Source organism: Maylandia zebra, linkage group LG2 (assembly GCF_041146795.1).
Source record: "Maylandia zebra isolate NMK-2024a linkage group LG2, Mzebra_GT3a, whole genome shotgun sequence".
NCBI classification, from domain to species: domain Eukaryota; kingdom Metazoa; phylum Chordata; class Actinopteri; order Cichliformes; family Cichlidae; genus Maylandia; species Maylandia zebra.
The window spans coordinates 120,966-147,958 of NC_135168.1; the positions used below are offsets into that span (position 1 = coordinate 120,966).

General features: G+C 43.6%; 2 protein-coding genes across 5 annotated transcripts; both read left to right on the plus strand.

Moving 5' to 3' along the window:
* Window positions 1–4,685: 4,685 nt before the first annotated feature.
* slbp (stem-loop histone mRNA binding protein) lies at window positions 4,686–9,203 on the plus strand. Its single transcript, XM_004566630.3, has 8 exons — window positions 4,686–5,137; window positions 6,061–6,204; window positions 6,672–6,785; window positions 6,891–6,962; window positions 7,558–7,680; window positions 7,788–7,943; window positions 8,032–8,140; window positions 8,579–9,203. The coding sequence occupies exons 1-8, from the start codon at window positions 5,079–5,081 to the stop codon at window positions 8,636–8,638; spliced, it is 837 nt and encodes a 278-aa protein (XP_004566687.2). The 5' UTR covers window positions 4,686–5,078; the 3' UTR covers window positions 8,639–9,203.
* A 434-nt stretch (window positions 9,204–9,637) lies between these two features.
* On the plus strand, window positions 9,638–23,759 carry immt (inner membrane protein, mitochondrial (mitofilin)). 4 transcript variants are annotated; one of them, XM_012923405.3, is made up of 15 exons: window positions 9,638–9,807; window positions 11,395–11,462; window positions 12,653–12,842; window positions 13,240–13,354; window positions 14,688–14,708; window positions 14,985–15,077; window positions 16,915–17,052; window positions 17,184–17,317; window positions 18,631–18,734; window positions 19,035–19,170; window positions 19,848–19,977; window positions 20,990–21,213; window positions 21,305–21,436; window positions 22,364–22,493; window positions 22,753–23,759. In XM_012923405.3, exons 1-15 carry the CDS (start codon window positions 9,766–9,768, stop codon window positions 23,358–23,360), a joined length of 2,265 nt encoding a protein of 754 aa, XP_012778859.3. In that variant the 5' UTR covers window positions 9,638–9,765; the 3' UTR covers window positions 23,361–23,759. The 4 variants fall into 4 exon arrangements, with proteins under 4 accessions (XP_012778859.3, XP_024659603.2, XP_024659604.2 ...); XM_024803835.2 differs by having other exon boundaries at window positions 12,656–12,842; XM_024803836.2 differs by lacking the exon at window positions 14,688–14,708 and having other exon boundaries at window positions 9,639–9,807.
* The last annotated feature ends 3,234 nt before the right edge of the window (window positions 23,760–26,993 follow it).

Sequence of the window (26,993 nt, forward strand, 5' to 3'; positions counted from 1 at the left end):
TGACGTTGCCGGCCACATCTGCAGTAGGCCTTTATTTACAATTTAAATATCGCAAATAGCTCATTGATGCTATACATGACAATTTAACATTTGGTAAATGGACTGATTCTTATATAGCACTTTTCTACTCAAAGCGCTGTATACAACATACATTTGAAGATTTATAGATTTCTGTTTTTTCCTCCATCTCTGCTCCCCCTCATTCTTCTACTTCCTCGCCTCAAGCCTCCTGTCTGTAATTGAAATCAAGGCTCTAACACAGGAAAAACATGCATGAACATGCTTTTTATTCTCTGGACAGATGACAACGAGACGGCTAAATAACAACAACAGGTGGTTAAAAGGTAACATTATGTCAGCTAGCTGGCTCCTAAGCGTCACACTTTCCCTTTGATAAACAGTCCTGCCATCATATAAAAGTTTATTGACTGTTGAGGTAAATGGTGGACTGACAACCTACATGTACTGCAGATGAATGGTGGCCAGAGTTGATTGTCCTTCTTCAGCCACCATACCTAGGATTATGCAGTTGAATCATGAGTGGTAAGAAAACAGAATTCAGGTGGCTACAATCTGTGTTGTTCAGTGGTGCATTATGGGTAATCTCAGCCTCTCTGAACGTGCTCCTGTAGCACATCATGGAGTGGGTGGGAGGTATTATCCACCATTGTCCTTATCCACCTCTCAGACACCACCCTAAGGGAGTCCAGCTCCGTCCCCACAACATTACTGCGACCCTCCACCTGCTGCCCCAGCATGGCACAAAAGTCCTGAAGACTGTAATACTCATTCATAGACCTGATGCAGTAGCACCGCTATCATGAAGATGATGGCCTCAGCAAGACACAATACAATCAACTCACACCTCACAACCTCCAAATCAAACAAAGAAACTTCAGAGAAGTTGTCAGGCCAGTTTTAAGCCTTTCTGCCCAGACAAAGTGTGCAGGTGGAATACACGTGTTGATGTCTGCAAAGTGAACGACAATAGTAAATCAAATGGAAAGGGAACAGTTCTTTTCCAGTTTTTTAGTGAAATGGGCAGTCTCCTTGTGGCCAATACAACATTGCATTCCCTTATTCCCAAATGGTACTGAGGTTAGATTAGATTAGATTAGATAGAACTTTATTAATCCCTCGGGTGGGTTCCTCTGGGAAATTCGATTTCCAAAAAAGCACAGCAACGACCGAAGTTACAGTTACAGAATATTATATATATATACACACACACACACACACACACACACACACACACACACACACACACACACACACACACACACACACACACATATATAAATACAGAGACAATATAAATAAAATATACAAAGGGGATAAATAGAATAAATAGGAATAAAAATAAAAATACAAGTGAATTGCACATTTCAAGTATTGAGTCTATTGCACCGTTGACTATTTACAAAAGTATTGCACAAGGTATTGTACAGTGAGGTGAAGAGGCACTACAGCTTAGTTGTTCCCCCCTCCTTTGTCCTCCTGTTTCCCCTCCCTCTCCCCTCCAGAGAGGAGTTAAACAGTCTGATGGCGTGTGGGACAAAGGAGTTTTTAAGTCTGTTAGTTCTTGTCTTTGGGAGAAGCAACCTGTCACTGAACAGACTCTTCTGGTTGTTAATGGCCGTGTGCAGAGGATGCCCGGCATTGTTCATAATGTCCATCAGTTTCTTTAATGTCCTTTTCTCTGCCACTGTCACCAGAGTGTCCAGCTTCATGCCGACCACAGAGCTAGGTATGAAACCAGAGGAACCCAGTACTGGTACAGAGCCCAGCCAGCACCACGAGCACATCCATGTAAACACCAGCACCTCTCAGGAAAAGGAGGGGAGCTTACGAAAGCAACGTCTCCAGGAGGCTGAGTCAGCAGCGCTATGACAAAACTCTGTGACAAGCTGTAGGCAACAACACTGGCTCTGTGGCTTTAAATGCTCCAAGCTACTGTGGCGTGCAGACATTCACTGTAACAGTTTATAGTAATACAGTCATGTGTGTGCTTTGGATTTGTCTTTTTTAGATACTATTTACATCAGTATTTCTGTTATTGAACAGCTCCTGTGCACATAAATAAAAACAATGTTGGGTTAAATGAGTTTTTATTTAATTTCCAGTCTTTCCTCAGAGTTGCTTGGATTTAGGGAAAACGTTATAGACATAATTAACTTACTAAAGATGGAATGCATCTGAAGACTCCAGTTTGGTCCTGGCCACTTTCCAAGACTGCAGTAAAAGCTATAAACAAGGCTAACTTCACTTAATTTAGAAAAATGCACTACATTAGAAAAGCAATAATAAATAAAGAGTGTAAATAGAGGAATGAAAGTCATTATTGTCGAGTGCATTAATGTTACCATTTAAATAAAATGGCTAAGATTTCTTTTAAAAACAGACAGTTTGATGTTTAATATCATTAACTGAATATTTAAGAAGCCGTGGGTCACGAGTTTTCTTCTAAGATGTGATTGTGACAGAAAAACACAAAGACTAATTTCATTCATAATTATTATACTGAAATTATCTACAAGCAACTTCAGCCCTCATAATCCACCACTGTGGAACAGTAGATATGTGGTATTTAGGAATAAAGATTTATTGCTAAATAAACTGGCAGGAGAACAGAATCTGGTATATGATGCACCTATTAAATGACACTGGTAATATAACACCTGACACCTTCTGCTCCAAATCTAATAATCAGAATCAGGGACTGCAGGACCTTATTGTTCTAAGTCACAAAATGTAAAGTCACAGCTTCCTGAGATTCTGGTGAATGCACATCTAATTAAATTTGTCTAATGTCACAACTAGGAAAGCTTTTACCGGAATGATATCAGCAGAATGGAGTTCCACCGGATCACAGCACTTAAATATAAGACAGTAAGATGTAATTATTTTTATGGGCTATGGGGGGAAACTATTGTGATGCAGTCTCTCTACAGCATTACGAACTCTTCCACCATATGAACATGATATCTCTGTGGACTAAACTGCTGCCACGTGCTTCTTATAAATGGCACATTCCGACATGGTTATATCTCGACTTAGATTCGGACACACTGGTTTGAATATGCATGCTGATGATACGGTAATTTTTACACAAGCCAGAACTGCTGATGATGCAGCCCATCAGCTTTCACTGGCATTACATGATTTACAAAAATGGCTGAATGACTCATGCCTGTGCCTTAATGTTAAAAAGACCGTATCAATGTTTTTCAGTAAACCTAAAACAACCGTGGCTGCAGTAAAAGTCTGCTTGGGTGCACAAGAACTAATTAATGTTGAGGAATTTAAGTGTTTGGGAGTGCTACTAGACTCTAAATTATCCTTTAAAAACACGTTAAAAAAGTAGTGAAAACTGTAAATGTTAATATACAGAACTTCAGACATATCTGCACATCATTAACAGACACAGCAGCGATTACATTCCTGCACTCTATGATACCGGCTCATATTGAATACTGTATTACAAGCTGGTGCTATACGAGCTTTGCTGCTATTGGGCCAATTGAAGTGTGCTACAAGAGAGCATTGAAAATATTAGATGAAAACCCCTTTTTCATATCACCATTGTCAAATTTTAGAAAAATCCAAGTTTTTAAATTTTACTAATTTCAAATCATTTAAATCTGCCTGTCTATTATACAAAGTTATACATGGTCTGGCGCCTCCACCAATCAGTGATTTTATTAAACAAAAGTCTAGCAGTGTTGCCGGGTCTCGACTGACTCGAGCCGCTGTTAGAGGTGATTGTGAACTGGCACTCAGACGGAGCACCTTTTCACAGATGCTCTGTCATATCAGGGAGTGAGCTTCTGGAATAGTCTTCCACTGTCAGTGAGGGAAGTACAAGTCTACCCATCTTTATGAGTCACCTAAAAGGGCGGCTGAGGGACACACAAACATGTGATTATGTTTAATAATCATGTTTTATATTGGACGGGAAAAAGAGTTAGTGTATTACAAAAAGGGAAACAACTGTTAGTGCAGTGGGTCAGTGCAGTATCAGGACAGTCAGGGCATGTGCAATACTGGGGTTTGTGCAATATAATTGATGTGTTTCCGTTATTGTTATCTATACTGTCCTCTGTGTCCACTCTCCTCGTCATTGTTTGTTCTAGTATAATGTGATCACTGTTTTTGTCCTTGTCACATGACCTGTAAATAGTGTCTCTGTATCTTTTTACTAACTTGTGTTTAACACCAACCTACCAGAGGGTCTGCAGATGGAAATTAGCCCAAGGCTGTAATCTGGCATATTTACATTTGTTAAAATGTTCATTAATATGTATTGCCCCTCTTTCTAAAAATAAATAAATAAATAAAATAGCACATTGTTTTTAATAGGAAAACACTGTACAGGGGAGTGTGACTGCAGTAGGGAACAGGAAACAACAGAACACGTTTTATTGCATTAAGTATGATGCTGAAAGGAGACAACTGATCAAAAAGCTGGACGATATGAGAGTGAAGTTGGACTTGCTTGATTTATTTCGCACGAACTCTATAAGTGAAAGTTATCAGGCTGTGTTTTGGTTCTTAAGGCAGACCCATTTGTTCAGGAGGATTTGATTTTTTTTCTCTTGTCTTTTCGGTCCACACTCCACACCAGTTGGTGGCTGTAATGCGTCATTTTGCTGTTTGCCAACCATATAAAGAAGAAGAAGAAGAAGAAGGCGGAGCGCAGCACCTTAGACCCGCCCCTTCTCTGGCCACTCGTCGATCGAGCACATCCGCAGTTAAACATCCTGGAGCCAGCTCAGAGAAGCTGTGTATACCAGAGGCCACAAGAAAACCGCACGACTATTGCCAGAGGGGGATACACATGGCGTTATTTGCACAAAAATAACGCCATAGACACAGCGTGAGCACGCTCTTTCAGCCCAGCACATATTCGACAGCTGTGGTCTTCCTCCGTTCCTACTTCCGGCCACGTGACCAATTGGCTCGTTTGAGGTCGCGCGTCTTTCAGAGTTGGCGCGTATCTTCAGACTGTAGGTGCTGTAAGTTCCCAGCTGAGCACAAAGAAGTCTCCTGCTACGCAGTCTTGTTTTTTAACCGAGAACATGTCTGACTGGACCAAAGAGCGGCGACGTGAGGATCACAACATCGAGCACGAAAAAAGGTCTGTTTACATTCCCGCCTCAGTCTGTCATTAGCGGCTAAACCTTTGTCTGTGTTCGTTAAATGGAAGCCACTGCGTCAGATTAGCTTAACCTTTGTCTGCAAAGATGATCTGGACATTTTGAAGGCTAAAAAACATTTGTTGTACCTGATGGACCCGCGTGACTCTAGTACACGCTGTGTTCTTGCTAGTATCTATGGTTACCTTATTTTCTTTAAGCTCGTAGAAGCTAGCAGTCTGTAGCAGGTCTGTCGTGAACAGTGGACCTGACAGTGACGCTAGCTAACAGTGCGGGTAAAAAGGTGACGGTAAGGCGTTAAATACAGACAACTGCTAAAGCTAACGCTCGAGTACATTGTGGACTGTGAATGCTAAGTGTAACACACAAGTGAGTGGATGAACCGTGACAGGTGGTTAACAGCTGTAGTTGTAACGTCTGATATTAGAATCCTAAGTGCCCTCCAGGAAAAACAAGAGTCACAGATGGATGATGGTCCGCACAATCGGAAGAAGTTGGCGGGAGAAATAGTCTATTAAAGGAAGTGTATGGCTCCAGTTTTACCCACTGTACTCAACTAACCATTTATTATTGAAGAAAGTTCAGCTTCTCTAGACTTTAATCTGTCTAAGAAGGTTTAAAAGAAATTCCCGGATTTTGAAACAGTTAGTGCAGCTTTGCCATTTTTGAATACGGAGACGTGAAACGATCATGAGTGCTTTCCTGCGTGGGACCGTGCGTCCCACCGTGTGTTTGCAGTCCATGCATGTATTTGCTGCTTTTGCATTTTTAACAGCCGTGATTTATTTTTTCTAATTTGACACAGAAGAGAATGTTTTTGAGACGTGTTTGCAGAAATCTAATATCAAAACAAGAATGAATTAGCATGTTTAAATCTGCACGTGTTTTGTGTCTTCTTGTGTAGCTTTGGCCCATCTCGGTGGTCCCACTGCAGGAAGAGGGGGATCAATGGGAGCCTGCGGAGCAACAGCGAGGCAGATGATATCGATAGAGGAAGGAACGGACACACCGACTCCAGCTACAAACACCCTGATCGCAGACATACTAGGTGAGAGTAAGATCAGTTAATGTGGAAAGTGATAAACATGTAAGGCAGCGGACTTGTAACTGAAAAGCCACGAGGCGGCTGAAGCTTTGTGGGTTTTTGGCGTTTGTTGGGGAAATGTTTCAGACTGGACCAAAAACCCACAGCTTCAATGGCCCTGCTCAAAGGTGCTTTGTTAAATGTAGACCGTGCAGTGTGAGAATTTCATTGGTCTGTGTAGTTCACATCCAAACTCCAGTGTAGGCTCGAGAAGAAAAAGAAAAACAATTATTAGAATGATTTTAGTTTGAATGGTAGTGTTTAAAAAAATCTAACTACACTATAACTGAGTGAAGCAAGCCAGTCTCTGCTAATGAACCACTCTAAAAATCAGGTTACTGACTCCATTACCAACATGTGGCCACGACATCTGCTGGAACTGTAGCAGTAACATCCCTGTGTGTGTGTAACCTGTGGTATTGTCCTCTTAGCTTCACTACACCAGAGGGCACAGGCTCAGTGTCCCGCTGTGGTCGGCAGGCTGACTGGGGCAGCCAGGTGGAGGACGATGAGATGAGGAGGGATGTGCACAGAGACATGCAGCGGTAATTAAACAGTTTCTGCATCATTTCAGGTGTCTTTTAAGCACATGAAAGCAGATACTCTCTTCCTGTTTTGGATTGCAGACTCACTGTTTGCACTGTGTTCAGTTACAGGAGGAGGATACTGGGGGCAGAATTCACCCAGAGGGAGAGAAGGGCCTCGTCTGGCTCGTCTGGAAGGTATCTCATTCTCTCACAGACCTTTAAACTCAGAATATTCACGAACTGATGGAACACTCGCTTCTCAAACCACATGTCCACCTGCAGCTATACAAGTGTGCAATGTAGTTTTACCATTAAATAAGGCAAGACAAAATGTATTCATCCCAAAAATGATGGAAACATGAAATAAAATCAATGCAGTATCACCGAACAAAGCAGCGAGTACGGTAAAACAGATTGCACTAATGGAGCTCAGTTATGTGGTAACAAAAAGTAAAGTGCTCAGCATCAGAATATGATGCGATAAATATCATATCTGCTATGAGACGATGAGGGTTTCTGTCCTTGTGACAGCGAGGCTGAAACACGACGTGTCAAACATCGCTTTAACTGCCATGTCACGGCTTTGAGCTCGTTACTAATGTAAAAACTCCGAGTTTTGTTCATTAAACGGTAACACAGGCTTGTTTAACACGACAGTAACTTTTAAATTTTTTGGAAACTTTGTGTTTACAATCATTTACGAGTAAAATCATTATGAAGGAAGTCGGGCTCTTGTCGCGTTGAATGTTAGAGTTGTGTGCACGGGACTAAATGTGTCTGTGTGCTGCAGCTGTGACTCCAGAGAGGGAGATAACATGGAAACCGATGAAGCTGTGTTGCTACGACGACAGAAACAGATCAACTATGGCAAGAACACGCTGGCCTACGACCGCTACATCAAAGAAGTTCCTAAGTAGGTCGACAGAGACGCGTGCTGTGGAGCATCCAGTGTAAAGCCTGCCCGCTGCTGGTGTGTGTAATACACTGGTCAGCATTAACCCTCGTGTTTCTTCTTTTCAGACACATGCGTCAGCCAGGCGTTCATCCAAAAACTCCCAATAAGTTCAGGAAGTACAGTCGTCGCTCCTGGGACCAGCAGATCAAACTGTGGAAGGTCAAACTACACGCCTGGGACCCCCCTGCAGAGGAAGGCCAGGACAAGACCCTCGATGTCGTGTAAGACACTCGTACACATTCTGCACGTCGTCAGTCAGCTGCTGGCCGTCCTCATGTATGATGTGTATATTTCTCCTTCTCCCACCAGTGAGGAGCTCAACCTTGATGATGTAATGGACATTGAACTAGATTTCCCAACCATTACTGACTCCCAGAACACCCAGACCTCGCTGCCGATACACAGCCTGTCAGTGGAGGTGAGTGGAAGTCACTGAGGTGCTGCTGAAATGTCGAGGCCCACACGTGCTGACGACTGACAATCGTAGCGTTTGATTCAGAGGTTTTGACTGAATCTTTCTGGAACCTTGGTTTAAATATTTATCTGGTCCATTGTTTAGACGATCATCAGTTTTTAAGAAAATAAAGATGATGATGATGATGATGATGGTGGGATTGCTTGTAAACTTGGCACAAAAAGAAAGGAAGCGTGTTTGCTCAGCTTTCTCTTTGCTCAACTCTGCTGTTTATTCTGGTTTATTCTGGCAAATGTGGCCCATTTAAGGTGAAACAAGCAGGCTGTCCAATGGGAGCAAACACAGGTCTCCTTACTTGTTGTGCAAAGTTTAATCCACAGATGAAAAAGCCACCCTTACAAACACTGTATTAAATGATATTGTTTGTGTTGTGTTGTTCAGGATGAAGACTGCGGTACTCCGGTCAAAGTACAAAGGACGGCAGAGCCTAATATTTCATAGCTTGTTATTGAATGGTTCAGTCCTCCCCCCACATCGACTTCACACAGTCCACTCAGAAAAAACTGCTGCAGCTGCCAGCTAAGAGTCTGTGTGGACACACTCTGTGTCTTTGGCTGGTAGTCACTGATTATTATTAATATTGAGTTTTGTTTTCACCATATGTTTCTCCATCCATCGTTTGGGCCATTTGTTGTAGTTTATCTGTTCCGAGTATTTTATGACAAGATTTTACATTTTTAACGACGCATGTTTCAGAATTTGGTATTCAAAAAAAACCCCACTTGCTGTACCAGTGAGAGGCCTGTTGGAGTGTGCATCTAGTTTTGTGCAAATGCGAGCTTACGTCTCTCATATTCTACCTGAGAAGATTCCAGATGCATAGAAACTGTCTGAACTCGGAGGAGTCGTCTTAATAGAAACGGAGGCAATGATGTTGTTTTGAGTTATCCTTGAGAAATATTGGGCTGTGGCTTTTTGTTTTAATACAAATGTAATTGTTTCTTACTGCTGTATCTTTAATAGAACTTGAAATAAACAAACAAATAAATAAAACAAACAAGAAAAATCAATGTTTCTTCTTTTTTTGTGAATTTTTTTTTTTGGCTAAAAACTGTTGAAAACTTGGTCCATCATTGGACAGCATGCCACAGATTTAAATAGTGACTTTGAAACCAGAGTTTCTCTGACACACTTCACACAGCTGATGTAGTAATTAGTGGAAAATGTGTGTTGAATACTGTACGAGCTCACACATAACCAGTGTTGTATGCTAGAGAGTATAGATAACCAGAACTGCCCGGCACTGGTGAGAATCTGTTTAGCTTAGTTTAGGAGCGCTGGGGAAATAAGGATCATCTGTCTGACTTATGTCTTCGATCGAGGCTTGGACGAAGGTGGACAAACTGATTTGTGTGCTCTTATAAATCTATGTGTGGGACATCAAAAAAGATGGAAGAATGACGGGAACAACATAAGGGGGCGCTGTTGTGCACGCAAACGTTTAATCCACGCAAAGTACTGAGGAGAAGAAGAGTGCGCGAGAAGACGAAGAAGAGCAGCAAAGAATTTATCTGTTTCTGTGCAGGTCAATTTATTTACGAACTCAGAAACCAAAGCAGGAGAAGACCATGCTGAGAGCGTGTCTGAGAGGGGCTAATGCTACCGCCCGGGTAAGCCTGCTCCGCAGCCGCGGGCTAACGTTAGCGTGTTGTCATTCAGTGACCCAGAGCCTGCTTCAAGGTGCCACAGTGAATTTACTAGTTCGGGCTGTTAACTCTTCGGTGCTGTCGAGCGCTGTATTTGATGCCATGCAATTGGTTGTGGACGCTGTCAGAACAGCGCAGCATGCTAACGTTAGCCGGGTTTCTTCCGGTGACAGATGGATAATGGCGTTTTAAGCATAACCAAGCTAACGAGTTTGGCTAAGTTTGAGCGGAGAGATCATCATGGCAAAAACCAAAACTTGTCTGTTTGACCTTTTATCGGCCACAGGTTTGATACCAGCTAACCGGAGCAGTATTTTATGCTAGTAGCGGCACTAGCCTTTAAACGCGTTTGCACGTAGACTTGGTATTTATAATGAATCAGAACAAACGCTGCAGGTTGTCTTCGTAAAATCCACAAATACTAACGCATGATGTGCGTTCTCGAAAACTTTATGTTCTGTTTCTGGGATTAAGTGTGCAGCCAGACTTCTGTACAGTGACAGAAAGGTGGCTCTCACCTGTTAAAGTGGGCCGGAATAAGTTCGACATCCCTGGGCTACAGCATCACACTGTTGCACCTCGGCTCTTCTTTCCACCGGACACGGAAACATGTTCGTCTCTGCCGGACTCAGCTTGGATGTGTTCGCCATGTACCTGAATCTGTATTTACAAAATAAGAATGCAGTTTACTGCTCAGAAATCATGCTTTGTACTTCATTTGCTGATCTGTTTTAAATGGTAAATCAACAGTTTTGCTTATTGTTGTTTAGATTTAATGACGACAAATTAATTATTTTTATGATTTAACAGCAAGTGAAAAACTGTGCTAAACTTATTACTTACTTATTACTAAAACCCATATATTGCTTACGCTACAGTTAATGGGCAAGCTCGTGTGTGACGTGAATATCATGAAATTTAAAATTGAAATCATCAAATGCTGATTAGCTGGTTGTGATCGACCTGTCGGTATAGCACTGCGCCTCTGCGGGCGGTCGACCCTTCCAGCTCGGCTGCTCTGCGCAGTATCTTAGCTGTTCCTGGGACTGCGCTCTGCGCTCTTTCAGTCCAGTCCTTGTTTATGTTGGCACACCCACCCCTGTCTGTTTCTCCTCTAAATCAGTGGTTTCTTGACTGCCACCTTCCCTCTGAAAAATTCAATTGATGAAGCTGTCCTGAAACTAACCCGTGTCTATCCAAGCAGTGTGGCATCATCCTGACACAGAATGAAACCTCTGTTTCTGAAGGCTATTTAATGTAATTACAAGAAAGCATGGCTCAGAGTGCTCAGGCTGTTTTGAAGAGTAAAGGTGTTCAGACAAAGTACTGATTTTCAGGCTTGTTAGAATTGCACAAAGTCTGTTTTTACCTTATGAACAGCATCTCTGCACCTAATTCCCCAATTTTTTATATGACGATAAGGAAAACATTGTGTAGTCTGTTGCTTGCACTGAAATTTGTTGCTCTGTGCTTGCTGTGAATGTGTGCCCGTTCTGGATCTGTGTGACATGGATTTCTTTTCACTGCCACACTTTCCTCACCACTTTCCAGAAGAACTACAGGAGAATCCCTCTTACCAGTCTGCAGCAGTGTCGGCACTACACAGCAGGAGAGAGCAGGTAATCAGAATACTTTATTAATCCCGAAGGAAATTAGGGTTACAGCAGGCAGCACGCTAATGGCGCATGGGCACTTACAAAGGAACCTTCTGACCAACTTTACACAAACATCACATTGGGGAGACACGTCAGAAGGTCGGCTGATAGGAAAAAACAACGAAAATACACTACATGAGGTGAGAGGAGGAGAAAAAAACTCCACTCAGACTGAGCTCCTAGTGGGAGAACAGTTTGATAACAGAAAAAACACCTCAGCACAAAAGCACATGACTATCAATACACCATAGAAACACAAGACAAGCAACAGGGGCGGGTAAAGGGTAAGAGAGAGCCGGCGTAGACAGCGCATCCAGCCAACCCAGGTGGCCTTGCATGGAATGGGGGGAACAGTCTAAACACAGTCGTTATCAGGGTGTGTTGTTCAGCTCCAGCCTTGAGGCTGCAGCTGGCGCCGAAGGGGTCTCCGCATGAAGTGATGGTGCTTTTTACTTTAGTGCGAACAGCTCATATGAATTTCAAAGCAGTTCTACAGTCCAACACTGGTCTCTCAATCTCCCGTTGGAGAGCCGCGAGCTTTCTACGATGTTATCAAACTTACGTTCGTGATGTTGTCGTTCTTTTTGCGCAAAGAGCAGGTTCTGAGAACTCACGACCGCAGTGCACTTCCCCAAGATGTGATCCAATTTGCGCTCAAAGGTGTTGTTCGAGCGAGCCCCTCCAGATGTAATCCAGTTTTTCACTCAGAGCTCTTGTTCTGAGTGTTCACGGCAGCCGTGCGTTCTCCAAGATCTTCTCCGTGCTGACTCAATGAGCCCATTCACACACCAACACACACAGTACACTAATGAATTGTTTAGGACTAGCACATGGGCTTCAGCTGTCTTCTTAAGGGCCTCCCACATGGATGCGACATGTGCTGTGCCTGCCACCAAAATCTGTGTCCCGCTGGCCGCTGCGCTCTGGCTCCATGTTTACATGCGACTGCTCCCTGTCGTTTCAAAACACGGATCTCTCATCCTCAAGAGAAGATCTTCAGTGCTATCGTAGTGAAGAGCGTGCCGCTTCTACAGCATCGCTTTCCTCCTGAGATCACTATATGCAAGTCGGCTGAACTAGGATACACACAGAGTGCAAAGGCTGTTAGCGAGACTGTCCATTCATTCATGTCTGCTTGTCCTTTTTCATTTCAGTAGTGCTTCCAAAGTGGTTGTTGCCGGCTTGCTGACAGTAAGTGGTGGCATTGGAGGGACCGTACTCTACGCCAAATGGGACCATAAGTTCAGAGCAGCGGTTGAGAAGAACGTCCCGTACTCAGACTGGCTGCTGGGTTTGGCTTTGGGACCCGCTGCCCAAGATCCTGGCCTCCCCATAAAGAAACGGGTACGGTGCTCAGCTCATCCTAGTCATAGTTACAGGACACAAAGTTTGTTTGTGTTTCACCGTCAGTTCAGAAGAATTGAAGTCGAGCATTTTTTCTTTTACTGGCTCTCCATGTGTGAGTGTCTGGTCTCTGATGGTTTAAGGAGGATTCACTGTACGTTACAATGGCTTTTCAAATGATCAGACTGCATTGAAGCCCCATACCTCCACCCCCATACCTCCACCCCCATACCTCCACCTTTCCAGTGTGTGTCTGTTAAAATTCGACTCAGAATTGGTGATATCAGCTAATAAACTTCCACACAATACAATCTAAATATTTGTATAGAAAGAATAACCACGTTTTTAGAACCACACTGTAATAACGTATGCTTCGATTTAAATGGTTGCTGTTAAGGTGGAGTTGGCCCAGCCGCCCTCTATGATAGAAAAACAAGTGAAGAAGGAGGGAGCCGAGGGTCCGGTCAAAGACTCCAGCCCCGCCCCCAGTCAGCCTGCACAGAGCCTAGAGGGTAAGTGTGACGCCCACTGTCATTATAACTCATGGCTTCATGTTGCCATCTGCCTTTTATCATGTGCTCTGATTCTATCAGCTTTATTTCTGTTTCCGTTTTGTTATAGTTCGTTCACAGTAGTCGGGTGGAGCGCCCACAGTTTCATTGCATCTGTGCAGTGACAGTAAGGGGCTGTTGTGTTTGTACACCACCACAGTGGGTTTGAACTCAGCCAAGATGTGATTCCAGCGCAGCTTCATTTCAAGGATTCTAACACTAGTATTGGATTATTGAGTTATTCATTATAGACACTTGTATATCTAATAAACCACTTTCAGAGACAAAGTTTGTAAGGACTCCATTACAAATGAAACAGATAAAGTTGGACTTGTGTTTGGTTTGTTTTTCTGGAATTTGCAGTAAGCGCTCCAAAGTGATGTTGGTACAGTGAGTGAGGCCAGCGTTACGCTGAAAACCCAACAGATGTATGAGAGAGCTGGCAACAACTGTAGGAGAGGCCGAGTCAGTAATCTGGTAAATTCTTTAAAAGAAGAAATGCACTTGCGACCTCAGCGACACTGAGAAGCCTGTAGGACAGAGGGATTAAAGTGGGTAATCGCAAAAGTCCTTCCTTGGTTAGGGGACACCCTGTGCAACATTTAGCAAATTCAAGAACACCCTGGAAGAGGTAGACTGTCAAAACGTAGTGGGAGAGCATTTTACCCACTTTAACACGCTGAAGATGCTGCGTCCACATTTCTTTACCTGGACGACTGAGCGTGCAAGAAAATCTAGCGACACCTCATAATGCATGTAAAGGAATGTGCTGTACGAGGTCACTATTTTTGCTGACATTGTAACTGCTGATTGAAATGGCACCAGGAATCTGTGATAGTATAAAGTTGGTCACCTGACTCTTGTAGAGCACGCTTTCAGTTGCAAAACCAAAGGTGGCGTTTTGTGACGTCCGTGGATTCTACATTAAAGGCAGCGATGGACTTGGAAGGATTTTCAGCTTTCATCACTTCAGTCTCATCTTGACAGTTTGATTTAAAATCCACTGTGATGGTGTTCAAAGGATGCAGTTGTTTCATGAAAGTGTTCACCAGAGTCAGCCTGATCATCAGCCATCTCGACAGTGCCGTAATATCATTATTTACATGATGAAGTTAATATTATTTTAATTCAAGTTCATTCAAATCAGCCTCACTTGTAAATGTCTCTGGGACAAGCCAACGTTTAATATCTGCTGATGCAAACTCTCCACTCTGGGGGGGCGGTGTGCTCTGTTAGCTGCTAGCTCCACCCGTTCTTCTTTGAGATGTTTGTAAATGTGCGCTCTGTTGTTTAGCCCCAGCAGAAGCCTCTCAGGGTAAGCTGTCTTCTCCTATACTCTCCTGTTGTTGCTCTGCTCCCGTGTGAAATTTCATTTTGCACTGCTATTAGGCTTCTTAGTTTGTAGCAGCCATTGTATCTTTGATAGCTTTAAAGCCATTATGCTGCCATAAATACTACCTCACTGTAGCTGAAGTGATGATGAAACCAGTAGATGGATGGTCTTTACTATGTGTATGAGTGGCTTTGCGCGTGGTGACACACATGGAAGCTCCTGAGCGGCTCTTGCCTTCTGTATTTGTGTCCCATTTAGAGGCCTCAGCAGAGGCGACTCATATCATCTCAGCCATCGGTGAGGTCCCATCAGTCCCTGCTCCATGTGACACAGAGGCAGCAGCAGTCAAAGGTATCATCACTGAAACAGGACCTTGCTGTGAGGCTACAGTGCTAACCACTGCACGCTCTGCTGTCCTTCTTTATTGTCATTATGCAGCACAAAGCAAAATTCTGGGCGGCAGCTTAGAAGAGCCAGTATCTAAACCACAGACAAATCCACAGTGGGCACATGGTATATACGATTAAATCCTCTCCTTTGGGTGGAGCTCTGACTTGGTGTTGGCGCTCTGTGCAGTAGAGTACCACTTCCTGTTCCTGTTACAAGCACAGCAGTGTTTTAGCCAATTGAATTAAATATTGATATGTTATCTTTACGTGCTTTATGCAGAGTCTGTAGTCGACCGACCGTTCTCTCCTGCACTTTCCTGCTCAGATGTTCAGTTAGTCGGCTTCCTTTAGTAATAACGACTCTCGTAATACATGTAACCTGTAACTTCATCACAGTAGACGTCTTTCTGAAAGTGCAGCGACTACGTTTAAGAATATAATCCACCCACTGTTATCATCTTCAGTGCCCTGTACCAACACAGAGCAGCTATCTGAACGCTGCTCCAGAGGTCGATCATCTTGTTAATAATTTCACCTCCTCACTACGTACGACTCTGGATACTGTAGCTCCTGTGAAAACTAAGGTCTCTAATCAGAAGTACCTGACTCCGTGGTATAATTCTCAAACACTTTCTGAGTTAACTTCAATAATTACTTCCTCCAAACCATCAACGTGTCTTTTAGACCCCATTCCTACAAAACTGCTCAAAGAAGTCCTGCCATTAATTAATGCTTCGATCTTAAATATGATCAACCTATCTCTAATAATCAGCTATGTACCACAGGCCTTCAAGCTGGCTGTAGTTAAACCTTTACTCAAAAAGCATCTCTAGACCCAGCAGTCTTAGCTAATTATAGGCCAATCTCCAACCTTCCTTTCATATCAAACATCCTTGAAAGAGTAGTTGTCAAACAGCTAACAGATCATCTGCAGAGGCTTATTTGAAGAGTTTCAGTCAGGTTTCAGAGCTCATCACAGCACAGAAACAGCTTTAGTGAAGGTTACAAATGATCTTCTTATGGCCTCTGACAGTGGACTCATCTCTGTGCTTGTCCTGCTAGACCTCAGTGCAGCGTTCGATACTGTCGACCATAATATCCTATTAGAGCGATTAGAACATGCTGTAGGTATTACAGGTACTGCGCTGCAGTGGTTTGTATCATATCTATCTAATAGACTCCAGTTTGTGCATGTAAATGTAGAGTCCTCTTCACACACTGAGGTTAATTATGGAGTTCCACAGGGTTCAGTGCTAGGACCAATGCTGTTTACAGCTTACAAGCTTCCACAATAGAGGACGCTTTCTGTTGTGGATCTGTAGACGTTCACGATTAAATTCATAACGTTGAAACAAACAAAATAATAGTCATTTTAAAATGCAGCACATATGATTATTATGTTGGTCAGGATGATGGTAGTGATTAGCATTTGCACCTCACAGCAAGAAGGTTTGATTGTGCATCAAACCTGCTGGTCTCCATGAGTTCTCCATGTTGTGTGAAACATGGATGGAGACTAGTTAACTTGTGCAATAGCTCAGGTTGAGTAAGTAGTTACGGTAGTTTTCATTTAATGCCGGAGACAGAATATGAAGCAAGAAGCAAATCTGCACCAAAGTTGAAATGTTTTTAACATGCAGTGTCACTGAGGCATCTACATTTGCAAAGGTTTTGCAAAAACTTCATTCGTGTTGTGAACATACAATAATAGCACTTCATGTTCTTTCATGGCTGAAAGTCCAGCAGTCTCGAGGATTACTGGGGTTGTTTTAGGTCTGTGTTTGTGTTTTCTCTCGAAGAGTGCAATGAGTGCCATGAACACAAGGAGGCGACAGCGGTCCATCCTGCATCCACAGAACCAATGAAAGAGCGTCCAGTAGAAGAAGTGGCTGCTAGACTTGCTCAACAAGAGCAGGAGGAACAGGATATTTCAGCATGTAGGATGACACACACACACACACACACACACACACACACACAAACAGTGACGTTGTTGCATACTGACCACTTGAATAATGACGTGTCATTTTATAGACAGTAAATGTCTTCCTGTGTGATTGCTTTGCAGCGGTATCAGCCAGTCTTGAAGACTCACTGGCGAGCTCGGCCAAAGCTACTCTGCAGGCCATAGGAGCGCAAGAAGCAGCCCTGCAGGCTATCATGCAGCACACAGACAAACTGAAGGAGGCTATGGAAGCAGAGGTAAACAGCAAGCACTTCATAAGGAAGGCATGTGCCAACTTTTATGTTTTAATACCCCCAGCAAATGGGGACTGTGCTCAGCTGGTACTCCAAATGTAACATGAAGTACAAATCAGTGATTGTACTTTTGGAAAACCAAAACAGGCCACCGTGCCCTTTAGGGCCTTTTTTACCCCTCAGCTTGAAGGCGACGTTGGATACTGTCGGTCCATCTACTAAAAACCTGGGACGAGTTTGAGTCCTTGAACTTAGTCCAGTGTTCTGTGGTGAATGAGTTAACTCGAGAAGGAAGTCCCCCGAGGTTTTCATACAGTAGGTCAGTCTGCTGGGGGCTGAGGGGGAGCGTCCAGTACTTTTGTAAATGGACCGTCTGTGATGGACTGAATCTGAGCCAAAGGCCGCAGGCTGGAGGGAGAGTGACGGTGTGCTGGTGTGGCTGAAGGAAGCCTGTGATGTTCAGTTCAGATTGTTTTCAGTAGAGTACAGTAGAATCTCTGGGCACAGCTCTTTAGTGTTTCACAGCTCTGGTTTAGTCTGTTTGGTTTCTGTGTAACTCTTGTCGGGACAGATCTAACCACTAATGCAGGGACCACTTGCACACTTCATGCTTCCTTTTCTGTAGCACAGATACCTGCACGCCTCCTGTCCGCTAACCTCGGAGTATAAACTATAGATGAGTCTGTTGGTAAATCTAAAGAGCACAGATATTTATTTCAAAATGTAGGGAGTATAAGTAAAAATTAAATACTCAAGTAAAGTACACATACCTACTTCAATAGAGTAACAAAGTAATAGTATTACCTTACATTAAATGACTAATGGTAACATGTGCGCTGGTCAGGGAAACATTTCTAATAACTGCTAAACAGAATCTGATGGCAGTAAATGTTCAGTGTTGCTACTACAGCTGATGGTGAGGGTGGAGCTGCTGTCCGCCTGCCTGTCTGATGGATACTGTTGCGAATAAGTATCCATATGTTTCAATTCCACATGAATGTTTCTATGTATCTATTTGACATCCCCAGCTCACACCTGCAAACGCTCCATCGAGGCTGATGAATGAGGCAGGACTCCATCTTTGCCTCAAGCCCACATGTCCTGCAGACCACTGGACTGGGCTCGTCTGCATCGTCTCACAGCAGCGCTGTCACTGAAGACCTGCGTACTCTTGTTTTTAATCAGATACATTGCTTGCTGTGGCCTGTGTGGTCCACCCACCACAGCGCTGTATTAGTAATGTTTAAGCCACGGCTCACTGAATGGGAAGCATCACTGTTTTGCAGTAGATTTATCGAAGTTCTTCTTAAACTTAGGTTCTTCCTGAGGAGAAGTCAAACCAGTGGAAGGACCTGGAAGCTGCTCTTGCTGATAGAACCACGGCTTTGAACGATGCCAGAGCCGCTCTGTTGAAAGCCAAGTAACACAAACACACACACACAAACATACTTATTACAAACTTGAATGTGTGTGAAGAAGAATTCTTTCTTTTCCACTTAGCTTGAAAATCATAAATGTTCTTTCTTTAAATTGTGATTTCTTCTGCTTGGAGTAAAAGTGTTTCTTTAATTCTGATGACCAGTGTGGCACAAGGTTAATCTGAAAGATGTAATAATCACTCAGTTTTCAGGGCTGTGATGAGTGCAGCGTGCCGTGTACATCTCTGCCTAACTCAATTATTTTGGCAGTCTTCCTTATCAGCACATCTCTTTCCTTGCAGCGAGTCCTTGGACAGTCTCAGGTCAGTGATTGACGAGTCCAAAGGGCTGAAGATATCCTCTGTTCGCCCGCTGGTTTTAGCAGCAGAGGAGAATCTCCATAACATGGTTGTGGACTTGGACAAAATGGTCATGAAGGTAAAGTTTGTTTTCTTTTTTGGTGCATTGTGGACGACTACAGGAGATTAAAGTGACCTGTTTGCTTCCTTTCTGAGGCTCAAGTTCACATTTGCACCTCTCAGCTGTAAACTGAATGAAAGTGACAGCAGCACGTTAGCCTCTGTTGGCCAGTACCAAACATAAGAGCTACCTTAGCATCAAAGCACAGTACTTTGTAAAATAGGCAAGAAAACTTGTGAGGAGGTGACTCAACCCAGCAGCAGCAGCTATATTTGCAGCTCCAGTCCATGTGATGGGAGCGCTACGTAGGCTCCTTCTATGCTGAGATATGACTGGATATAATACTGTATCACTACTTTGCACTGCTGGCAGCGCCTTGTTTCAGTAGATACACACTCATTTTAAAACAAGGATACAAAATGCCTTTGATTTTCCTCATTTCCTTACAAATGTTGCTGCCTGCAAGCTGTGAGTGTCGATAAAATGTTTCCTTTTCTCTGTCATCAGAAATATGATTATCATTTTGCCCACACCCTGTGAGCATGTGTGTGGTATGACCTATTAAACTCTAGTGACCAGCACTATGTGCAGTTAAAGTGTTGGCTGTGTTATCTTCACCACTGTCATGATTATTAACTCGTCCTTTTCTATTCACACCTCTCTGTTCTTCTGCTAACAAATGTTACCAACTAAAGGTTCAGTCTGCAGAGTCAGAGGCTAAGATCGTCTCCCAGTACAGTGAACTGGTTAACGAAGCCAAACGACAGTTTCAAAGGGAAGTCAGCAGTCTCACTCCAGAGATCCAGGCCAACTGGAAAGGGCTCAGTAAGAGCACGCATACACACTCAAACACGTGTCTTTACACACACAAAGTTTGATTCGATTTGTTCAGCTGGACATTGTGTTTTCATCGGTCGCTAATCGGACTAACGATGGGCCTGAGGTCAGTTTCATGAGTGTTAATATGGAAACTGTCATGTGTAGTGATGAATGGCCATGAGTACGATTCACAGAGTTGGTGGAAGGGCTGCAGTCACAGCATTGTAAGACGGTGACAGATGTACCTTTAAGCACCTGCTCGACTCCCAGATGGTCGACGTGCACGTGCAGCCTCAGGCCTCTAACCACAGAGATGTTACGTGTAGCCTGCTAGCCATAGCTGGTGTCTGGGATGGATGAATAAAGCCAGGTCTCTAACATCAGCGCAGTGTTATTAGTCGTGATCTGTAGCCTCAGTTCATGTTATTATGTGGTTGTTTGTGTGGCTGAAGCTGTCTTTCATGCCGCCGCCTTCACCTTCTCCCAGCTGGTACGATAATAAACAGAGCGAGGCATGTCCTGAAGAACAGAATCAGCTGTCTGGGATTTACTTTCCCAGATTATTAAGCATGCATTAGGACACTCATTGTGTTGCTGACATGGATGACAGTACAGTGAAAGAATGTGACAACGTTTCCCCTCTGAGGAGCAATATTTAGGTTTCCATACTGATGTTGAGGTTTTAGAGCGACGTTCAGTGTCTGTGGCTACAGCAACACATGATTAGTGTTTCAGTACTAATAACATCAGTATAACCTGTATCATTCGTGACAGGCACGTCAAATAGAATCGGATCACAATCTAATATGTTGTTTAAGCTCTGTGCGTCTTTTGTTAGCTAACGTTTGGTGGCTCTAAGTCCACCGTCTGAACATCCACGGGGTTTTTGAAATGTGCATTTACAGTCAAAACCTCACGTTCTTGCATGTCACCGTAACTCTTAGTTACTTTCATACATTCAAAACTATGTGCTGATCAGGAAGTACGTTTTCAATGATAACTTGTTTTTGTGTGTTAGCTGGTAAACTGTCCACAGACGACCTCAACGCTCTGATCGCCCATGCACATCGTCGCATTGACCAGTTGAACCGAGAGCTGGCTGAGCAGAAGGTCAGAGAGAAGATCCACATTGATGCAGCGTTGGAGCAACAGAAACTCGAGGACCAGAAAGCTCTGGACAACGCTGTCAACACTGCCCTGCAACATGTCAAAGAAGATGCCCGGCTGGACCAGGAGAGGAAGGTGCAGGAAAAAATATCTTTAGATTGTTCTGGTTTTTCAGTTAACGTGAGCGTATCTAAAACGTGTTACGATTTCCTCTGTGTGTACGCAGCTGGCTGAGTTAAGAGAAGTGATGGAGGCAGAGATGAGGACTCAGCTGCGGCGGCAGGCAGCAGCTCACACAGACCACGTCCAAGATGTGCTCAAAGTCCAGGAGCACGAGCTGAAAGCTGAGGCTGAGCAGGTGATCTCTCTACCCCAGAGTCTGCTTACACATCAGAAATGAGTACTTACAGGACACTAGTGGCTCTGAGTTGCCAGGTTTGGAGCATCTAAGCAACCAGAGTAAACACAAAATATATACTGAATAAAACGTGGTCTGCTTGGTTAAGTTACTCAATCCATAAAACCAGCTTGCACTGTCTGTCTGACAAACATCCTACAGAAAGTTTGCTAATAGATGTTAACAGTGGCACAAAATGCTAAAAGTAAAAACAGTCAAGAAGATGTTTGAACTGTCTCAAAGTAAAACAGCTCTTTGTGTCATTGTTGCCATAAACTATTATTAATACAAAGAATCCAAACTCTGCTTCACCTCACATTTGAATTGTAATGAATGTATTTGGTTGAAAACCCTCTTTGTTTCTCCTCACGTCCTGTTTCTCGCATCGTTCTTCATATCTGAGTAAACTGATCTTTTCTCTTGTACCTTGAGCTCAGCTGATAATTGTTGAGCTGTTAGAAACATTAAGTGCATTTGAAAGGACTTGGCACTTACAAGAAGGGTCACTTCCTTCATGCTGCAACACTACCATGACCACAGCTTACTGACATCTGCAGCAAAGATGCTGCTCTGGATCATTTCTTTATTTTCCAACCTTCTGTCTTCAGTAAACGTGTTAAACTGTTTTGTGTTTACTCTGATGGCCTTTGCTTTGTTGGAGGTCTGTGATATAGCGTAGGATAAAATAAACATGCTGCTGTATACGGGAAGCTGACAGCTTGTGTTCTGCCATATCTTAAGCTTTTTTCCACTAATATCCTGTAAAGGGGGCGTGGCCAAGACACCTGAGACGAGTCAGGCTGCAGCAGCGTACTCTGTTCCTGCGAGTTGCACGCTGTGTGCTTTTCATCCTTCAGCCCTTCAGAGCTATGCTTTGGTTGTGTTCAGGTACTGAGCAGTAAGATGCTGGAACAGGAGACTCGCTACCGTCAGCTGACCCAGGAACAGCTCGACAACTTCACTTTGGACATGAACACAGCCTACGCGAGGCTGAAGGGGGTGGAAGAAGCTATAGACAGTAAGAGATACACGCATCCAAAAAAGCAAAGAAATAGCACTGAGTGATTAGTCGGGTAGGTTGTTATCTGGAGTGCTGCAGAGGAGTACCACATGTAGGAATGATGATGTGTGTAGATGAATGTTGGAATAGTTGGATCATTTTTTTCCTGTGATATTAAAAGTCAGGTTCTGGTGTGCAAAGGGACTGGATGTCCACGTGCACACAGACACGTTCTTTTCCACTCGGTCATGTAAATCTCTTTGTCTTTTGAACACAGGCCACGTGGTAGCAGAGGACGAGGCTCGTAAGGCCCACCAGCTGTGGCTCTCTGTGGAGGCTCTCAGTTACTCCCTAAAGACTGCTGAAGCCGACGTGCCCACTGTGCCTCTGGAGAACGCCGCTCAGGCTGTTCGCGACAGCTGCCGAGACAACGACTTTGCCTTGGCGCTGGCGTCGGCTCTTCCAGAGAAATCCCTGCAGCGAGGCGTGTACAGCGAGGCCTCTCTCCGTGCCCGTTTCAACTCCTTGCGATCGCTGGCCCGCCGCGTCGCTCTCATCGATGAATCTCGTAACTCCTTGTATCAGTATTTCTTGTCCTACCTTCAAGCTGCACTGCTGTTTGAGAAGAGTCAGGAAGCTCCGCCCAGCCAGCTGAGCTCTGAGGATTTAGATCCATTCAAGCTTCTGTCATATGCTAGCTACTGCTTAGAGCACGGGGACCTGGAGCTAGCAGCTAAACTGGTGAACCAGCTGAGAGGAGAGGCCAGGAGAGTGGTGGAGGACTGGCTTATTGAAGCCAGACTCACACTGGAAACTAGGCAGGTAGTGAATCTGCTGTCTGCTTACGCAAATGCTGTGGGTTTGGGTACCACACAGGCGCCGTAGGTTGCCACAGCAACCGTTAAGGGAAAAAATCTGCTAAAAGTCTTTTTTTCCAAGAAGTATCAAAGTTCCCGAGTGTAGCTGGAAGTGGCTCAGGAGGAGCTTCAGCCTGAATCCTTTGTGCAGGGAAGCATCGGCAGTCTGCAGCACAGAAAGATGGTTTCTTCCTTTTAAGTTACCTGAACCACATAAATGTATTCCTCTGAAAGCACTAATTCACTGTGGCCACTTATTTATATGATACATTCAATGCACTTCTTAGCTTAGTCTTATCAATTCAGACTGCAGGTTTGGCCCAGCTATTCGTCTCCAGCCCGTGTGTTATGGAACCGTCATCCTACGAATTACAGTTGGATGTTTGTGAATACTGCACATGTTAAATAAATCCTGGAAAAAAGAAAACGCTGTATTTCATTTCGTTGTTCTTGTCATAGGGACTACGGTTTAAAATGAGAGCTCTCATGCAGACGTTTGCATCGCTGCGAGTGTTGTCCCCACACATGGACAGTTTACCTCTGTGCTCCACCACGGTAGAGTTTACATCTAATAATGAAGGCGAGACTTTCATTGTGGTGGTGCAGTTTCTACCTGAGCACTCCAAACACCTTTCCCATGAGTTTTCTGCATAGGTGCTTTCTCTCTCCACACACAGCTCAAGTGTATTTGGCATGTAGACTGGAGCAGGGGTCGAACCACCAACCTTCTGGTTAGTAGAAGAGCTGCGCTGCCTGCTGTGCTGCAGCCAACCCTTCGTAGTAACTTTATAAGTGGTCTTGAGCAACATGTCTCCAGGATTTCAGCGGCCTTTCAAAGTTTAATTTTCTTTTTTTGGCCATCGGTGCTTTTTCAATGATAACTTGAGAACAAAGCCACACTCGACTTCAGGAGGAGGAAGGAGGAAGTCTGAGCTGCAGCAACAGGAAGTGCGTGGGAAGAGTGTGCAGCTTCAAGTTCCTGGGTGTGCACATAGACACACTCAGAGAAATGGAGCTCAAAGTCCTCTGAGGTTTTAAAGAGGGGGAGGGGGGTAGTTACAGTCAGTAGCACAGGAACAGAGCGGGAGGGAGAGAGAGAGGCAGGGACAACAACGTCACATTAGAAAGGTATAGTAATCACCCACAACTATTTTCAGTTACAGATGATAAAGGATTCAGGAAAAAATGGAATCGTCTGGTATTCAGAGAAAATATTACGCGTTTCTTATTGAGGTGAAAAGGAGCAGTTTGTCCCGGACTTCAGCTACAATGAAAAAGACACGAAGCTGGAGTTTTTCTGTCTTTGCTGCACAGCTGCCTCTTCTTCTCTCATCCTCTGAAGCTAAAGGAAAGCTTGCCATCAAAGCTAGTTCATCGACTTGCTGAAGAAAGATCATACCATTTAAAGAAATCAAGGTGGTTCAAAACATTTACACAGTATTCAAATAGTAATGTTACAAAGAAAAACTTTGTGTGCCTATAACACAACCAGAGGTGTAGTGCTGGCAGAATGCTGCACCACTTTGGGGGTTTTTCTTGTGGTTTTTCTCCAAGACAGGATTTATAATATTCAGTTAGTGTGGCTATTTTGTGCAGGAAGACATAATGAATGCTCAAAGCGATCGTCATGATATCAGATTTAATAACAATCTGTGCCAAGACAAAACCTCCTGTGGCCTCAAACAGATACTGTCGGGTTATAGAAACAGGCACAGAGTCTGTTTCACTGCAGTCAAGCCGGCCCTCACTTTTTGAATGTTGTTCCAGTATTAAACTCACACATTTAGTCCGTCACTAATGATATGACTAACAAACTAGTTCATGCATTTATTACTTCCAGGCTGGACGACTGTGATTCATTATTATCAGATGTCCTAAAAACTCCCTGAAAAGCCTTCAGCTAATCCAAAATGCTGCAGCAAGAGTCCTGACAGGGACTAGAAAGAGAGAGCAGATTTCTCCTGTTTTGGCTTCCTGTTAAATCCAGAATTCAAAATCCTGCTCCTCACATACAAGGTCTTAAATAATCAGGCCCCATCTTATCTTAATGACCTTGTAGTACCATATCACCCTATTAGAGCACTTCGCTCTCGCTCTGCAGGCCTACTTGTTGTTCCTAGAGTATTTAAAAGTAGAATGGGAGGCAGAGCCTTCAGTTTTCAGGCCCCTCTTCTGTGGAACCAACTTCCAGTTTGGATTCAGGAGACAGACACTATCTCTACTTTCAAGATTAGGCTTCAAACTTTCCTTTTTGCTAAAGCATATAGTTAGGGCTGGACCAGGTGACCCTGAATCCTCCCTTAGTTATGCTGCAATAGACGTAGGCTGCTGGGGATTCCCATGATGCACTGAGTGTTTCTTCTTCACTCACTATGTGCTAATAGACCTCTCTGCACTCAATCACACTTGTTATTAATCTCTGGCTCTCTTCCACAGAAATTTAAAAGAGAAGGAAAATAAGTGTAATGGACTTATTAAGAGGAAAAATCAGAGAACAGTCATGAAGTTTCTTCTACAACATGTGAGTTGGAGCACAAGGTTGTCAAACATCATGTCTAAAAATGGCAGCAAAGTTTCAAACACCTATGCGCTTCTATATCCTGGTAGCCACATTTTGCACTGAGCCACTAATGAGCTGAAGGTAAAAGGAAGATAAACCAAAGTCCTGACACAGACAATAAACCAATAAAAGTTTCTTCATCGTTTATAGATGATGAAGAACACTCATTTTGAACAACCCAAAGTGTGCACACAGTGTAGGAGGCCAGTGTTTCACGAGAACATCCCATACCAGGGAGCGCTGAGTGTTCGGCCACACTTGGGGGTGGCTGTGGTTCAGGAGATCGAAGGTTGGAGGTTTGGTCCCTGCTGCTCTGGTCTACAGTTTGCAGATCAGCTGCTCTCTGATGAATGAGTGTGAATGTTAGATTTGTGTAGAAAAAAGTGTTTGTATGAATGGGTGAATAAGAGATGTTGTGTAGAGAGCTTTGAGTGTAAAAACCTGCCGTGTAAGAGCCAGTTCATTTATTTAAGCTCTGAATGTTTGAGAGGATAATGTTACCATGCTGAACTGTCAACCATCGATTCAAGAAAAATAAAAAATTAAAGGACTTTTAGAAAAGCATTAAAAACACACGACTTCATTTTGGAGTAAAATAAAGTTTGAATGAATCCTGGAGGATTCAGGAGGCCACAGTTTAACGCGTGCAGTTGTTGGTTCTGATTCTCATGTTCTTATCTTTTTGAGTTCATCATTCAATTATTCACAGTTTTAAAGGTGTACTTAGGGTTTAAATGATAAGTAAAGTCTGGTCAGCGAGTTGGAAATAACACAAAATTCCCTCAAGTGGCTCGTTGCTCACTGCCACAGAAACTTTGTGCTGCAAGAAACAAATGTTACAAAAAACGGTTCAACCTGCCAATTAATGAGTTTCCTTTGGCACCCTGAGCTAGTTTGCAATGTGACTGCTGCATGTCAGAGCTTTGTACTGTATGTTTGTTCCAGATCACTCAGTGCATTTAGCTCTGACACTGTCCATCAGTTTGAAGATGAAATCAAATCAGTTTGACCGTGTGATAAATCCATCAGCAGCTTTCCGTCAGGATACCAAAGTAAACTCTGTCCTTTACACTGCTGCCACCGTGTGGGTCCAAACTCCTA

What these genes read in the sequence shown, in the direction of transcription:
- slbp (XM_004566630.3), top strand. Translation starts at nt 5,079, where the DNA reads ATGTCTGACTGGACCAAAGAGCGGCGACGTGAGGATCACAACATCGAG. An exon ending in GTGCACAGAGACATGCAGCG is followed by an intron (nt 6,786 to 6,890) that starts GTAATTAAACAG and finishes CACTGTGTTCAG; the next exon opens with TTACAGGAGGAGGATACTGG. An exon ending in GACAAGACCCTCGATGTCGT is followed by an intron (nt 7,944 to 8,031) that starts GTAAGACACTCG and finishes TTCTCCCACCAG; the next exon opens with TGAGGAGCTCAACCTTGATG.
- immt (XM_012923405.3), top strand. Translation starts at nt 9,766, where the DNA reads ATGCTGAGAGCGTGTCTGAGAGGGGCTAATGCTACCGCCCGG. An exon ending in GGCCAACTGGAAAGGGCTCA is followed by an intron (nt 19,978 to 20,989) that starts GTAAGAGCACGC and finishes TTTGTGTGTTAG; the next exon opens with CTGGTAAACTGTCCACAGAC. An exon ending in TGAAAGCTGAGGCTGAGCAG is followed by an intron (nt 21,437 to 22,363) that starts GTGATCTCTCTA and finishes GGTTGTGTTCAG; the next exon opens with GTACTGAGCAGTAAGATGCT.